The sequence below is a fragment of the Halichoerus grypus genome, chromosome 7, assembly GCF_964656455.1.
Source record: "Halichoerus grypus chromosome 7, mHalGry1.hap1.1, whole genome shotgun sequence".
Taxonomy (NCBI): domain Eukaryota; kingdom Metazoa; phylum Chordata; class Mammalia; order Carnivora; family Phocidae; genus Halichoerus; species Halichoerus grypus.
Genome location: NC_135718.1, coordinates 93,045,807 through 93,060,784, shown reverse-complemented (window position 1 = coordinate 93,060,784; position 14,978 = coordinate 93,045,807). Strand labels below are relative to the sequence as shown.

Below are 14,978 nucleotides of genomic sequence, written 5' to 3'. Positions count from 1 at the left end.
TAAGAGAATTTGTTACCAGCAGACCTGTTCTAAAAGAAATAAATGCCAAATGAAGCTTATTAGGTGGAAAGGAAATACAAAATTTAAAAAGTCAGGAATCAATAAAGAACAACAGAAATGGTACTTATATGGGTAGATTATTTTTACACCCTTAAGATCCTTAAGATAATTTGACAGCAAATATGTATAAAAGCAAAACTTAAAACATAAATATTTTCTGGTGGGGCTTTTAATGTATCTTGACATATAGGACAATTACAACATAAATGAGGAAGGATAAAGGAACCTATGGAGTAGTGAGTTTTCTTTATTCCACTTGAAATGTTAAAGTATTAATTCTAAGTAGGTTGTGAAAAGTAAGGGCATAAATTGTAACCCCTAGAGCAACATTAAAAAAAGTATATGATCCCAGGGCACCTGGGTGGCTCAGTCGTTAAGCGTCTGCCTTCAGCTCAGGTCATGATCCCAGAGTCCTGGGATCGAGCCCCGCATCGGGCTCCCTGCTCAGCAGGAAGCCTGCTTCTCCCTCTCCCACTCCCCCTGCTTGTGTTCCCTCTCTCGCTGTGTCTCTGTCAAATAAATAAAATCTTTAAAAAAAAAAAAAAGTATATGATCGGGTGCCTGGGTGGCTCAGTCATTAAGCATCTGCCTTCAGCTCAGGTCAAGATCCCAGGGTCCTAGGATTGAGTCCCACATTGGGCTCAGTGCTCCACAGGAGGCCTACTTCTCCCTCTCCCTCTCCCCCTGCTTGTGTTCCCTCTCTCGCTGTGTGTCTCTCTGTCAAATAAATAAATAAAATCTTTTTTTAAAAGTATATGATTAATATATAAATTAAAATGGAATACTAAAAATATTTTTTTCAAATAATCCAAAAGAAGGCAGAAGGGGAAACACTGGGACAAAAACAGAGAATACAAATTAATAAAATGGTAGAGCTATATAGAAACATATCAATAATTTCATTAAATTTAAATGGCCAGAGCACTAATTAAAAGGCATCAATTGTCAAATTGGATATTTTTTTTTAAGTTTTTGATGTTCCAGTTATTTGGGGGCACCTGGGTGGCTCAGTTGGTTGGGCATCCCAACTCTTGATCTTGGCTCAGGTCTTGATCTCAGGGTCCTGAGTTTCACCCATTTCACCCATTTCTCCACCCACCTCCCCTCTGGTAACCGTTAGATTGTTCTCTATAGTTAAGAGTCCATTTCTTGGTTTTCCTCTCTCTCTATATATATATCTATATTTTCTTTCCCTTTGCTCATTTGTATTGTTCCTTAAATTCCACATATGAATGAAATCATATGGTTTTTGTCTTTCTCTGACTAATTTCACTTAGCATAATACTCTCTAGCTCCTTCCATGTCATTGCAAATGGCAAGATTTCATTCTTTTTTATGGCTGAGTAATGTTCCATTTCCATTATTTGTGTGTGTGTGTGTGTGTGTGTGTGTGTGTGTGTGTGTATGCCACAAATTCTTTATCCATTCATCAGTCATAAAACTCAACACCCAAAAAAATGAATAATCCAATTTAAAAATGGGCAGAAGATATGAATAGACATTTTTCCAAAGAAGACAAGCAGATGGCCAACAGACACCTGAAAAGATGCTCAACATCACTCATCACCAGGGAAATACAAATCAAAACTACAATGACATATCATCTCACACCCATCAGAATGGCTAAAATAAACAACACAAGAAACAACAGGTTTGGCAAGGATGTGGAGAAAGGGGAACCCTCTTGCACTGTTGGTGGGAATGCAAACTGGTACAGCCCCTCTGGAAAACAGTATGGAGGTTCCTCAAAAAGTTAAAAATAGGGTCACCTGGGTGGCTCAGTTGGTTTAGTGACTGCCTTCGGCTCAAGGTCATGATCCCGGAGTCCTGGGATCGAGTCCCACATCGGGCTCCCTGCTCCGTGGGAAGCCTGCTTCTCCCTCTGACCCTACCCTCTCTTGTGCTCTCTCTCTCTCTCAAATAAATAAATAAAATCTTTAAAAAAAAAAAAAAACGTTAAAAATAGAAATTCTCTATGATCCAACAATTTCACTACTGGGTATTTACCCAAAGAATACAAGAACACTAATTCAAAGGGATACATGTACCCCAATGTTTATAGCAGCATTGTTGACAATAGCCAAATTATGGAAACAGCCCAAGTGTCCATCGATTGATGAATAGATAAATTGGATTTTTTTAAAAAGACCAAACTGTATACATTCTATGAGAAATTCATTTTAAATAAAATGATGCAGGTGAATTAAAAGTAAAATATTGGAAAAGGCTATATCATGAAAACACTAGTTAAAAGAAAGAGAGGGCACCTGGGTGGCTCAGTTGGTTAAGTGCCTGCCTTCAGCTCAGGTCATGATCCCCGGGGTCCTGGGATCAAGTCCCACATCAGGCTCTCTATTCAGCAGGGAGTCTGCTTCTCCCTCTCCCTCTGCCCCCCTACCCCACCATCATCTTCTGTCCCTCTCTCAAATAAATAAATAAAATCTTAAAAAAAAAGAAAGATAGAATGGGTTTATTAATATCAAATAAGCTAGGAAAATACTCAGGGATAAAGAAGGACATTATATAATGATAAAAGGATCAATTCATCAAGAAGACATAACAATCCTAAATGTGATACACTTAACAACAAATCTTCAAAATACAAGAAACAAAATTAATTGAATGGAAAAAAGAAATAGATAAATCAACAAATTGTTTGGAAGATTTCCACACTCCTTCTTCAGGAATAGATAAGACAAACACAAAATTCCAAAGATGTACAAAGAAACAGCAGCAGGGGTCAGAAAATTATTGCTCATCAGTCAAATCCACTCTGCCACCTTTTTTTGTAAATGGTTTTATTGGAACTCAGCCATGCTCATTTGTTTATGTATTATCTCTGCCTGCTTTTGCACTACAACAGCACTGATGAAAATTTCCAACAGAGACTATGTGGCCCAAAACCTAAAATATTTACTATATGGCCCTTTCCATAAGAAGTTTGCTGACCCAAGAGTAATACTATTTGTTAATCTAATAGTACATTTGTAGAATATACTCCACCTATCAACAGCAGGAAGCACATTCTTTTCAATTAGACATGGAATATTAACCAAGATAGACTATATTTTGGAACATAAAACGAACTTTAACATATTTAAAAGAATAAAAGTCAAAGTATGTTCTCTGATCTTAACAGAATTAAACTAGAAATAATTTTTTTTTTAAATATATCTAGAAAACCCTCAGGTATTTGAAAATTTACAAATACATATCTAAATAACCCTTTGGACAAAGACATTTTCAAGGGAATTAGAAATAATATTTAACTGACTGAAAATTAAAATACAACATATTAAAACCATATCAAAACTGATCGAATTAAAAGAGGAAATGAACAAATCCATAATTACAGTTGAAAATAGAATAGCAGAAAATAGGCAAGGGTATAGAAGTACTGAGCAGCTGACTGAATCTAATTAAAATGTATAGAACATTTTACCCAACAACAGCAGAATACATATTCTTGGCAAGTATTCATGGAACATTTATCAAGATAGACCATATGCAGAGTCATTAAACAAACCTCAACAAATTTGAAATAATTTAAATCATCTAAAGAATGTTCTCTAACCACAATGGAATTAATCAATAACAGAAATATATCTGGAAATATCCCAATTCTTGGAAATTAAACAGTACACCTCTAAATGATTTGTGTTAAATAGGACATTTTAAGGGAATTTAGAAAGTCTTTTAACTGAATGAAAATAAGAGTATAAGGTATCAAATTTTATGAAATGCTGCTAAAGCAGTTCTTAGAGGGAAATTTATAGCATTAAATTTTTATATTAGAAACTTCCACTTCTGGTCAAGATGAAGTTAAAAAGCAGGGACTATATATTTACCTTCCTGCATAATACACAAAAACAAAAAGACTGAACAGAATGTATGAAACAATGCCTCTCAAGACATTGTAAATCAAGATGAGCCCTGCAATTGTCCTAGATTAACCTCCTGAGAAAGTTCCCAGATTAGGGAACAAGGACATGGGAAACTCAAGCAGAGTTTAGCAGATTCCCTGAGTTCAGGAAGTGGAGCTGACAGGAGAGAACAGGTGGTTGGAGTTTGCAAAGCAGAATATCAGAAATGAGAGAGCTGCACACAGAATTCCAGAGATGTGCAAAGGGTTCCCCTCATGTATTCAGCAGAGTACTAATAAGTGTATGTATGTGGGGAAACTGTCCAATCTGGGGAAAGGGATGACTGAATGGGCAGGGGAATAGAATTGATAATTTACATAGGGATGGGAATAGTACCTCTTCTAACCAACCAAATTGAAAATGCTCATAGTGATTCATGGGGCATTGGGTAGAGTGCTCTAAAAGTCTTGCCTCAGTACTAAGGAATAAATATCACCAGACTATCTAACAAATCTTAAAAACAAGACCCAGAAGGATCCAAATGTTTCCCAGTAACTTAATTAAATCTCAGAACAAAATTCAAGAGTATTTATAAAAACTATTCAGCACTCAACAAGGTAAGAGTCACAATTTCTGTCACCTGATCAAATATATCATGCATTGGGAGAAAGCAAAGGGGAAAAAAGAGAGAGAGGGGCAAACCAAGAAACAGACACTTAATCACAGAGAACACACTGATGGTTACCAGAGGGCAGGTGGTGGGGCAATAGGTGAAATAGGTGATGGGGATTAAGGAGTGCACTTGTCATGAAGAGCACCAGGTGATATATGGAAGTGTTGAAGAGCTATATCGTACACCTGAAGCTAATATTACACTGTATGTTAACTAACTGGAATTTAAATTAAAACTTTAAAAAAATCATACCACACACACACACACAAAGACTACAAAACATTACTGAGTGAAATAAAAGACTTAAATGGAGAGATTGGTTCATGGGTGAGAAGACTCTCTACAGTTAAGATGTCTAGGCTTGAGAAATTCAGCACACATCATAACAATCCCAGTGGGCAGCCATTATTCATGTCATTGTTCTCATATATACAATAGAAATTGAGAAGCTGATTCTAAAAGTCATATGGAAATTCAAGATAGAACAAAAAAATTACAGATATCTAAAAATAAATGCCACTAAAAGTGTATAAGATCTTGGTTGAGATAAAAATAAAATATTATCAAAAATATTAATAAAGATCTGAATACATAGCTAGCTATATCATGTTCATGGATTAGAATACAGAATATTAAAAGCTTTTCAGTTTTTCTCAGATTTATCTATAGATTTGATGCAATTCTAATCAAAATTGCAATGTTACTTTGTGGAGCTCAATATACTGATTCTAAAATACATATGAAAAAGTAAAGAGCTGAGGGTTGGAAGGGGATGGAGTAGCAAAGTATTCTATCACGTATCAAACTTTATTATAAAGCTATAGTAATTAAGACATAAAATATTTAAAGCAGCTTTTTCCATTTAGTTCCATATCTCACCAACTTTTGGTGTGTTCAGTCTTACTATCTGAACTCTTTTAGAGGGTATACACTAGCTTTCTTATGTTTCATGCTTATATGGTGTATGGTTGTATTTGATCCTTTTACTATCAACCTATCTGTGGCTTTATATTTCTTATAAACTGCAGTCTTGCTTCTTCTCCACTGTGACAACATGTGCCTCAAAGTTCTAGTATTCAGTCCACTTAGATTTAACATAACTATTTCTATAGTTGGAGTTAGGTCTACCATCTTGGTATTTGTTTTCTATCAACCTCACTTGTTCTTTTGTTTCTCTTTTCTTGTCTTCTGAATGAATCATGTATTTTTCAGTATCTCTGTGTTTTCTACTGTGTTGATTCTTTTTTATTCAAAACTGTTTTTTAGTGGTTGCACTTGGCTATACAATAATCATCTTTAATTTATCAGAGTCTAATTCCAAATATATACTTCACAACAGTGTTAAGAAACAAAACTATATGATTTCAGTCATACCCCACCCACCCTTTGTACTCTTATCTCATATTTTACTCCTAAATATGCTATAAATCTCAATGCATTGTTAATATTTTTGCTTTAAAAAGTCAGTTGTCATATGGGGCACCTGGGTGGTGCAGTCAATTAAATGTTAGAATCTTGGTTTTGGTTCATAATCTCAGGGCCATGAGATCAAGCCCCGCGTTGGGCTCCCCACTCAACCTGGAGTCTGCTTGAGATTCTCTCTCCTTCTTCCCCTACCCCTCCTGCTTGTGCTCTCTCTCTCTCTCAAATAAATAAATAAATCTTTAAAAATGTCAATTGTCATAAAGATATATAGGTATATAAATATCAACTGATAACAAAATACGTCATATATATATATATATATGCATTGGGAGAAAGCAAAGGGGAAAAAAGAGAGAGAGGGGCAAACCAAGAGAGGGGCAAACCACTGACAAGATTCCAAATTTTTTTATTCCTGAGATATATATATATATATATATATATCTCCTCCTGGTATGCTTTATTTCTGTTTGCATATGCAGAGTTCTTCCTGAACTCATTTCCATTCAGCCTGAAGAATGTCTTTGAATTTTCTTGTATAATAAGTTTTCTCAGCATTTGTCTGTATAAAAGTGTCTTTATTTTTTCCCTTCATTTTTGAAGGATATTTTTCACTGAATACAGAATTATAGGATGACAGCTGGTTTTTGTTGTTTTTAAAGTAATTTATAAAAACATCATTCCATTATCTTATGGCCTCTTACCATTTTGGGTAAGAAGTCAGCCATTATTCATGCTGTTGTTCTCGTATATACAATGTATCTTTTTATCTGTAGCTGCTTTCAGAATTTGCTCTTTCTCTTTGGTTTTCAGCACTTTTATTATGTGATTAGGTGTGATTTCCTTGTATGTATCCTGTTTGTGGTTCAAGGGAGCTTCTTGGATTTCTGGGATAATGTCATTCATTAATTTAGGGGTGTTCTTGGACATTGTCTCTTCAAATATTTCTTCTGCACCATTCTGTTTTTCCTTTCCTTCTAGGAGTTTAAAAACACATATATGATACTGTTTAATATTGTCCCACAGATCTCAATCTATTTATTCTTTTTTAACCCTACTTCTTTCTTTGTATTTCAGTTTGTATATTAAACCGTCTTCAAGTTATCTACTTGGCTTTTCCCACTTTACTCTTGAATCCATCGAATAATTTTTTTATTCCTGATATCATATTTTTTATATCTAGCAATTTCACTTCTTTTTTATCATTTACATATCTCAGCTGAAATTCCCCATCTCTGCCCTCATGTTGCCCATCTTTTCCACTAGGTCCTTCAGCATTTTTATGAGTTTTTTTCTCTTTAGCCATGCTTGGGTTCTTAGCACTGACAAGATTCCAGAGATCTCTTCGTACTTTACAACTGGCCACCACCTTTCAAAACCCAGGAGAGCTGTCTCTGCTCTACAGCCTAGCCCGCCAACTTTTTGATCACTGAGGGATTCCTTCCTCTCTCATCTTGCTCCAGATTTTCATGCTTTGGGAGATCTCTCTATGTCTCTCTCTTGCTTCCCTGTCCCACGTCTATAAAGGCCAACGATGTGTCGGAGGGAGAGTTTCCCTCAGCCAGCTTACCCACTCCCAGCCTATGGTAGCTGAGAATCCAGAATGCAGATGGATTTCTCTCAACTTTGCTGCCTTGATGCCTGCCCCCTCCTTGTCTTCAGAGGATTACTGCTTTATATTTGGGAGAGGCCTGAATGCCTCAGGGGGATCTATCAGCTCCCCTGCCTTGTCCCAAAACCTTTTGGCTTCACTTCACTAAGTGAAGATCTATGGGAAAGTTTGTGGTGGGTAAAAACTCATTCCTTGGAATTCCCATCTGTAATATTTATGATGGATTCCCATCCCTCTGCCAAGAATAAAAATAATTATGGGTCTTTTCTATGAAGGGCTCATCATTTTGTTACTAATATATTTCAAGGATCATCTCACACTCATTTAAAGCAACATAAGCTCTAGACTTTAAATTGAATCTTCATTTGATAAAATGGCTTTTTACTGAAATGACTCTTTACCAAATAGTCTGTTTCTTCGGTTACCAGTTTGATATCTGTCTACATCCTGTTTGAGTATATCCATTACTAAATATGTGTACATTACATAAACTTAGGGAGGAAAGATGTGCCCAAGAGACTCCTTTTGGTCATCATGAACATAGAAGTTACATGTTAGGTAAAAATCTCTAAGAATTAGAAACAGTTGGGAAGGAGAGATAGGGAAGAAGGGGGACCTTGGAACTCTAAATGAAATTAGGCCCACTGAATTTCAGACATAGCAGTCTCTCAGTGGCCTTCCTCTCTAACAGCCTGTGTTCATAAAAGGGTGGTATTGATTTGTCTAAGGTTTTCAGTTCTGTCTTCTCTTTATCTCATATCCAAGGAAACTATAATTCCAAAAATAACAATGTTTGAAGTGTCTTTATATCTTTTTTTTTTAAAGATTTTATTTATTTATTTGAGACAGAATGAGAGAGAGAGAGAGAGCACATGAGAGGGGGGAGGGTCAGAGGGAGAAGCAGGCTCCCTGCCGAGCAGGGAGCCCGATGCGGGACTCGATCCAGGGACTCCAGGATCATGACCTGAGCCGAAGGCAGTTGCCCAACCAACTGAGCCACCCAGGCGCCCTGAAGTGTCTTTATATCTTGATAGCAATGAACATGGAAGGGGCTTGTGGCCAGAGTGGATAAATACATAAGAAAAGAGAAGGCTGATATTCTCTGAGGGTCAATTTAAAAGGGAATTAAGATGAATTATTTCTACAGATAGAAACAATATATCAAAGAATAAAATTACTGAAATAATTTATATTTATGAATACATATAATATATTTCTATGTAATATATTTCAATGCCTGGAGTATTATTCAGAAATACACTAAAAGTTAAACCTTAGTAGTTACTACATTTTAAATATAGCAAATTAGAAGACCAGAATTGTTAGGAATGTCCCTAAAACCAAAGATCTTCTAATTATTTTCTATTTTGTTATAGGCTAAAAGAAGAAGTAGCATGGCAATCTGGACAGAAAATGAAGTTTATCTCGGATATACTTTTCTTAAATTTGTCAAAATAATAACTACTGAAAAACTGAAAAATCTTCTAAATATATCATCAGCTGCTACACTGACTATACACAATGTCGAGTATCCAGGACACCCTTTGGAACTTGCCTTATTATTAAATTACTGCACTGCATGTAACATCAACAAAACAATTTATGTGGTAATATACAATGAAGATACAGAACAGTGGGTGTACCAAGACTTTGCATTAGATGTCTCTACTGACAGTTTTTTAACCCCACATTTTATATACGCAGCACTGCCAGATTTAATACTGCGGGACAAACATCGGATCTACTATTGTTATCACAATTTCACCGAGACTGGAGTTTTACAAACACCTACAGAATTTGGAAATCTATCAAGATTATCACATAACAGCATTATTCATGATATTTTCATAGGTGAGACATTCTCATTCTGCAAAAATTATTCTAATTTTTATAGTAGACATCTTCGTTATGAAGATGTAACAATTATAAATACACTCATATATGATGCTTTTGGTAAGTAAAAGTGCACTTTTTACCACCTAAAAATGGATATCTTTTTAAGTTCTACTAAGGTTATCTCACATAGCGCAATGGCAAACTCAAAATAGATTCATTTTGGTCATTCAGCAGATACTAACTAAACAACCTACACATGCATTTTCAGCATAGGAGGTGATATGGTGTTGTCTTCATTTCCTAGGGCTCCCTAGGGCTACCACAAACTGGGTAGCTTAAAACAATAGAAATTTATTGTCTCAGTTTTAGAGAGTAGAAGTCCCCATTCAAGGTGTCAGCAATGCCATATTCCTTCTGAAACCCAAAGGGGAGCTCTCTCACTGCTTCTTCCTAGCTTCTGGTGGCTTGCTGGCAAACCTTGCCATTCCTTGGCTTGCAGCTGCATCATTCCAACCTCTGCCTTCATCACAACATAGCATTCTCCCTGTGTCCTCACATGCTATCTTGTTGCAAGGACACAGGGCCCAACCTACTCCAGTGGGACCTCATCTTAACTAATTACCTTTGTAATGATCCTATTTCCAAATAAGGTCACATTCTGAAGTAATACTGGGAATTAGAATGTCAACATCGTTCCCAAAGGGACACAATTCAACCTATAGCAGGTGTTGTAGAGTTGAATGGACCTGTATTCCTATCCATGATCAAGTCATTGAACGTTTGCAAGTCTCATTTTCTAATCTAGAATATAGGGTGGTTGTGTTGATTGGATAAGGGATTGTAAGTAAAATGTTTAGAATAAAACTGGACATGTGGTAACAATAATTATTCTGAATCTTATTATTCCCGAGGTAGTATACTAAATAAACATTATAGGCAATGCAAAGAAATAGGAAGTTCAATCCTCAAAAAGTGTGTTTAGGAGATAGCCCTAACCATGGAATTTAAAGGAAATGTCTCTGTAATTCTTTCTTTCTTTTAAAAGATTTTATTTATTTGTTATTAATTAGAGAGAGAGTGTGAGCAGGGGGAGGAGCAGAGGGAGAGTGACAGGCAGACTCCACACTGAGCCCAGAGCCCGACTCGGGGCTCAATCCCACAACTCTGAGATCATGACCTAAGCTGAAATCAGATGAGTCAGATGAGCTGAGTCAGATGCTTATCCAACTGAGCCACCCAAGCACCCCTTGTCTTTCCTGACGCCTATCACCTGACAACTTCCAACCAGTTGATTTTTATGCTCCCCTTTACAACAAAACTCTAAAAAATATTGCCTAGTTTCACTTCTTCATCTTTCCTCACTTTATCTTGAAGCCACTCTAATCAAATACTCCATGGGAAATGCTCTTGTCAAGGTTCTTAACAACCTCCACTTTGCTAACCCAGTGGCCAATTTTCAGCCATCCTCCATGAGCTGGCATTCAGCAGGGCCTGATTCCTTTTTTTTTTTTCCAAAAATTTTATTTATTTGACAGAGAGGGAGAGAGCACAAGCAGGGGGAGCAGCAGGCAGAGAAAGAGGGAGAAACAGGTTCCCCACTGAGCAGGGAGCCTGATGTGGGGCTCAATCCCAGGACCCTGGGATCATGACCTGAGCCAAAGGCAGACGCTTAACTGACTGAGCCACCCAGGTGCCCCTAGCAGGGCCTGATTCTTGAAATAACTTTTTGTCACCTGACTTCTGAGGTGTCACTTTTTTGCCCTTCCTGCTACTTCACTAGCTACTCCTCCTCAGCCTCTTTTCCTGATCCCTCATCTTCCTGATTCCCAAATGGAGAAGCACCTCAGGGTCTAGTTTTCAGACATCTTCTGGAGCTCTGTTTCCATGCACTGTGCCCTCCGGCCATAACTCCTAGCCTGACTCCAAGCTCCTATTCCCAACTGCCTCTAGGATACCTTCACTTGGATGACTAGTAGGCATCTCAGATTTAACATCCAAGAATGAATCCCTGAGTCTCACTCCTATCTCAACCTGCTCCTTGCCTAGTCCTTTCCTATTGAGTAAATATCACCTCCTCCAGTCTTTCCAGCTACAAAAACCTTGACCTCATCCTCGAGTCCTTCCCTTTCACATCCCACAACTAATCCCTGGGCAGCTCCCCTTGGCTCTATCTAAAAAGTCTACCTAAAAGCCAACCCCCTTCCACCAGTCCCACTCCAGTCCAAGCCAGTGTCCTCTCCAGCCTATACATGCAAGAGCCTTTTACATGCTCTCCCTGCCTCCACCCTTCCAACCCAAGCCCCACCATTAGAGTCCACCTAGCAGCTAACGTAAGCCTTTGAAAACATGCAAAATCACATTATTCCTCAGCTTAAAACCCTCATTCGGCTTTCTATATCACTTTGGATTTGGATAAAATCCAACACCCTTACTATGGCCTGAAAAGCAGTATGTGGTGTGACTCCAGACTCTGATGTCCTCTCCTGTCACTTAACCCTCTGTTCTCTGTTACCTCGTTGCAAACTGGGCTCTTTGCTGTTCCTTGGATAGCTACTGTTTCATATGCCAGATAATTCTTCACTTTGATGTCTGCATGACTCTTACATTTAATTCAGGTTTGAGTCCAAATGCCACCTGATCGGGGAGCTCTTCCCTGACCCTGCCCTAGCTCCCGTGCTCTGGCCCTTATACTTCATTTTGTTCACAGAGCTTCTCATTACCTAACAAACTACATGTGTGCTTATTCTAAATTAACTGAATCTTCCATGAAAAAACAAGCTCTGTGTGACTTTGTTATATTTGCTGCTTTGCCCACAGTGTCTAAAATAATATATAATAGGTCCTTTTTTGAATAAATGGATGAACAAATATTCATTGAACATGCACTATTGGTGAAGCGCTCTGCTGGGAGGTGGAGATAGCGTAGAAATTGGTCACAATTCTCACCCTTTCTTCTTCTTCTTTTTTTTTTTTTTAAGATTGATTGATTAATTTGAGACAGAGAGTGTATTTGTATGAGGGCAGGGGGAAGGGCAGAAAGAATCTTAAGCAGACTCTATACTGAGCACAGAGCCCCACACAGGGCTCACAACCCTGAGATCACAACCTGAGCCAAAACCAAGATTCAGATGCTTAACCAACTGAGCCACCCAGAAGCCCCAGAATTCCCACCCTTTCAGAGTTTACAAAATTGCAGAGGGTAAAGACAAACACACAATAAAGCAACATGGCTAATGCTATGACAGAGCCAACCTCAGGTGCTAGAGAGGCACACAGATCGAGTACCTTACCCATTCTAGGGGGGAGGAAGGTACAGAAGGCTTCCTTGAAGAAGTGCTGTCTAAGCTGAGTCCTGCTGAATGGGTAGAGGTTAGTTAGGCAGTGAAGACAACAGTGGGGATGGGGTGCCCAACAACCCAGAGACAGAGACAACAGGGTACAATCCAGGCCTTGAAAGACAATCCACTGCTGAAACAGAGTTCTCCAGAGAGAAAAAGGAGAAATCTCTCCTGGAGAAATCAAGTTCAGGTTATGAGAGTCCTCATAAGCCATGTGAAGAAATCAGACCTTCTCCTAAGGCCCATATAGGGTTTTAAAGAGCTTTGAGCAAAAGAGAAGCAGAATCATATTTGTGTTGTTAAAAGGCCACTGACCACAGTGATAAGGAGATAAAGTTAGAATAATCAACAGGGGATAAATTTTAGAGGGACCTAAAAGGCTGAATGTTTTACCAAGAGCCATTTGGAAATGCTGAGATAAAAAGTCTAAACTGTCCATAAGCATATGAAAGATGAATTTAAAAGCCTTCAGCCTGCAGCATTTCCATTTCTCAAATAACCCACTATTTAAAAGTTGCCGTGAGGGTGCCTGGCTGGCTCAGTTGATGGAGCATGAGACTCTTGATCTTGGGGCCATGAGTTCAAGCCCCACATTGGGTGTAGATGGGTGTCTTTAGTCAATTTCAGAAGTTTGTGTTTCCTTAGGAAATCACTCATTTTATCTGGATTTTCTAATAAACCTTATTGGCAAAGGTTTCCCATTTTAATTTTTAGACTGCTTATCATCTGTAATATATTCCCTTTCTCATTTATGATGTTGTCTGTACCCCATCCCTTATTACTTTGGCTTGCAAAATATTGTTTCTTATTCTTATGGTTTTTTGGTTTTGTTTTCTTTTCCTTTGAAAGGAACTCTTGGCTTGTTTATCAAATCTTCTTTCTATGTAATTCCTTAATTTCTGCTTTTGTCATTCTTGATTCTTCACTTGTGCTTTCTTTTTATAACTTTGGTATCTGTTGCCTGCTTCTTATGGTAAATGATTAGTTCATTTATTTTCAGTCTTGTTTTCTAAGCACTTAAAACTACAAATAAACATAGGGCTATACATTTTTCTCACTGTGGCTTTAGCTGCATCCACAAACCTTTATATATAGTGTTTTTAATCTCATTTGCAAATAATTCCTAATTTTCATCTTAACTTCACATTTAATCCAAAGTTCATTTTGTAATGTTTTAATGAGTGGGGTGCCTGGGTGGCTCTGTCGGTTAAGTATCCAACTCTTGATTTCAGCTCAGGTAATGATCCCAGGGGCCTGGGATCCAGCCCCACATCAGGCTCCCTGTTCAGTGGGAGTCTGCTTCTCTCCCTCTCTCTGTGCCCCTCACCTCCTTGTGCTCTCTCTCTCTAAAATAAATAAATAAATCTTAAAGAAAAATAATGTTTTAAGGAGCAGCGTGACAGGCAGGAGAGTGACATCTAGTCCAGATTTATGAGATTAGGAAAGTCCGCATAGAGGAAATGCCTTCTCAACTGAGAACAGGAAGAGGGTACATATTAGAAAATTTAGATCAACAGTCAGGATGGGAGCTGAAGTAGCAAAGACCCAGAGGCGGGAGAGAACATGGCAAGTTTGCAGAACTGAAATTTGTTGTGAATGACTAGGTGGTATGTGAATCTGAAAGTGGCAACCGACAAGGCTGGCTGAAAAAGACAGGACCGCATCACCACATGACCTGGACATTATCTAAAATCCAAGAGCAACATATATTTTTTGTTTTGTGAGGTTTTGAGTTTTATGTATCATCACACTGTGTGTATCCTGCACCTACTTTTCTCACTCAACATCCAGATAGATTTTTTTAGGTCATCTGCCTGCACTTTTTTCCTTCCACCTGGTGAAATTTCTAGAAACACACACACAAAGCACAGCAGGCCAAGAATTTGGTAAGCCTGGAGGGAGGAAAAACAAAACAAAATTAAATTTATAAAGTAAGTTATATGAGAAAAATTACCTCGTCACTGTGCTGCCCAAAGTGCCTCAACTTCCCGAGTCACCAACATGTTAGTTCTGGTGTTTGATGCCCCATGTGTGTTGCCTCAGCAGGAAGGGCATCTTGCCCTTGCAGTCATACTAAAACGCTCCAAAAAATATTCCGAGCTGCATATTAACCTTACCGATCAACATAACAATTTCACCAGCATTATCATATGGTTGAATTCCTACTGACAACA

The 14,978-nt window shown here is 37.9% G+C and overlaps 1 protein-coding gene across 1 annotated transcript in view; it reads left to right on the top strand.

Annotated features, from left to right (window-relative positions):
• CATSPERE (catsper channel auxiliary subunit epsilon) overlaps positions 1-14,978 on the top strand; it is a 205,728-nt gene that overhangs the window by 139,404 nt on the left and 51,346 nt on the right. Inside the window, exon 11 of the mRNA XM_078076866.1 lies at positions 9,007-9,481. Within this exon, the coding sequence (XP_077932992.1) occupies positions 9,007-9,481 (475 nt within the window). The remainder of the gene's footprint in view (positions 1-9,006; positions 9,482-14,978) is intronic.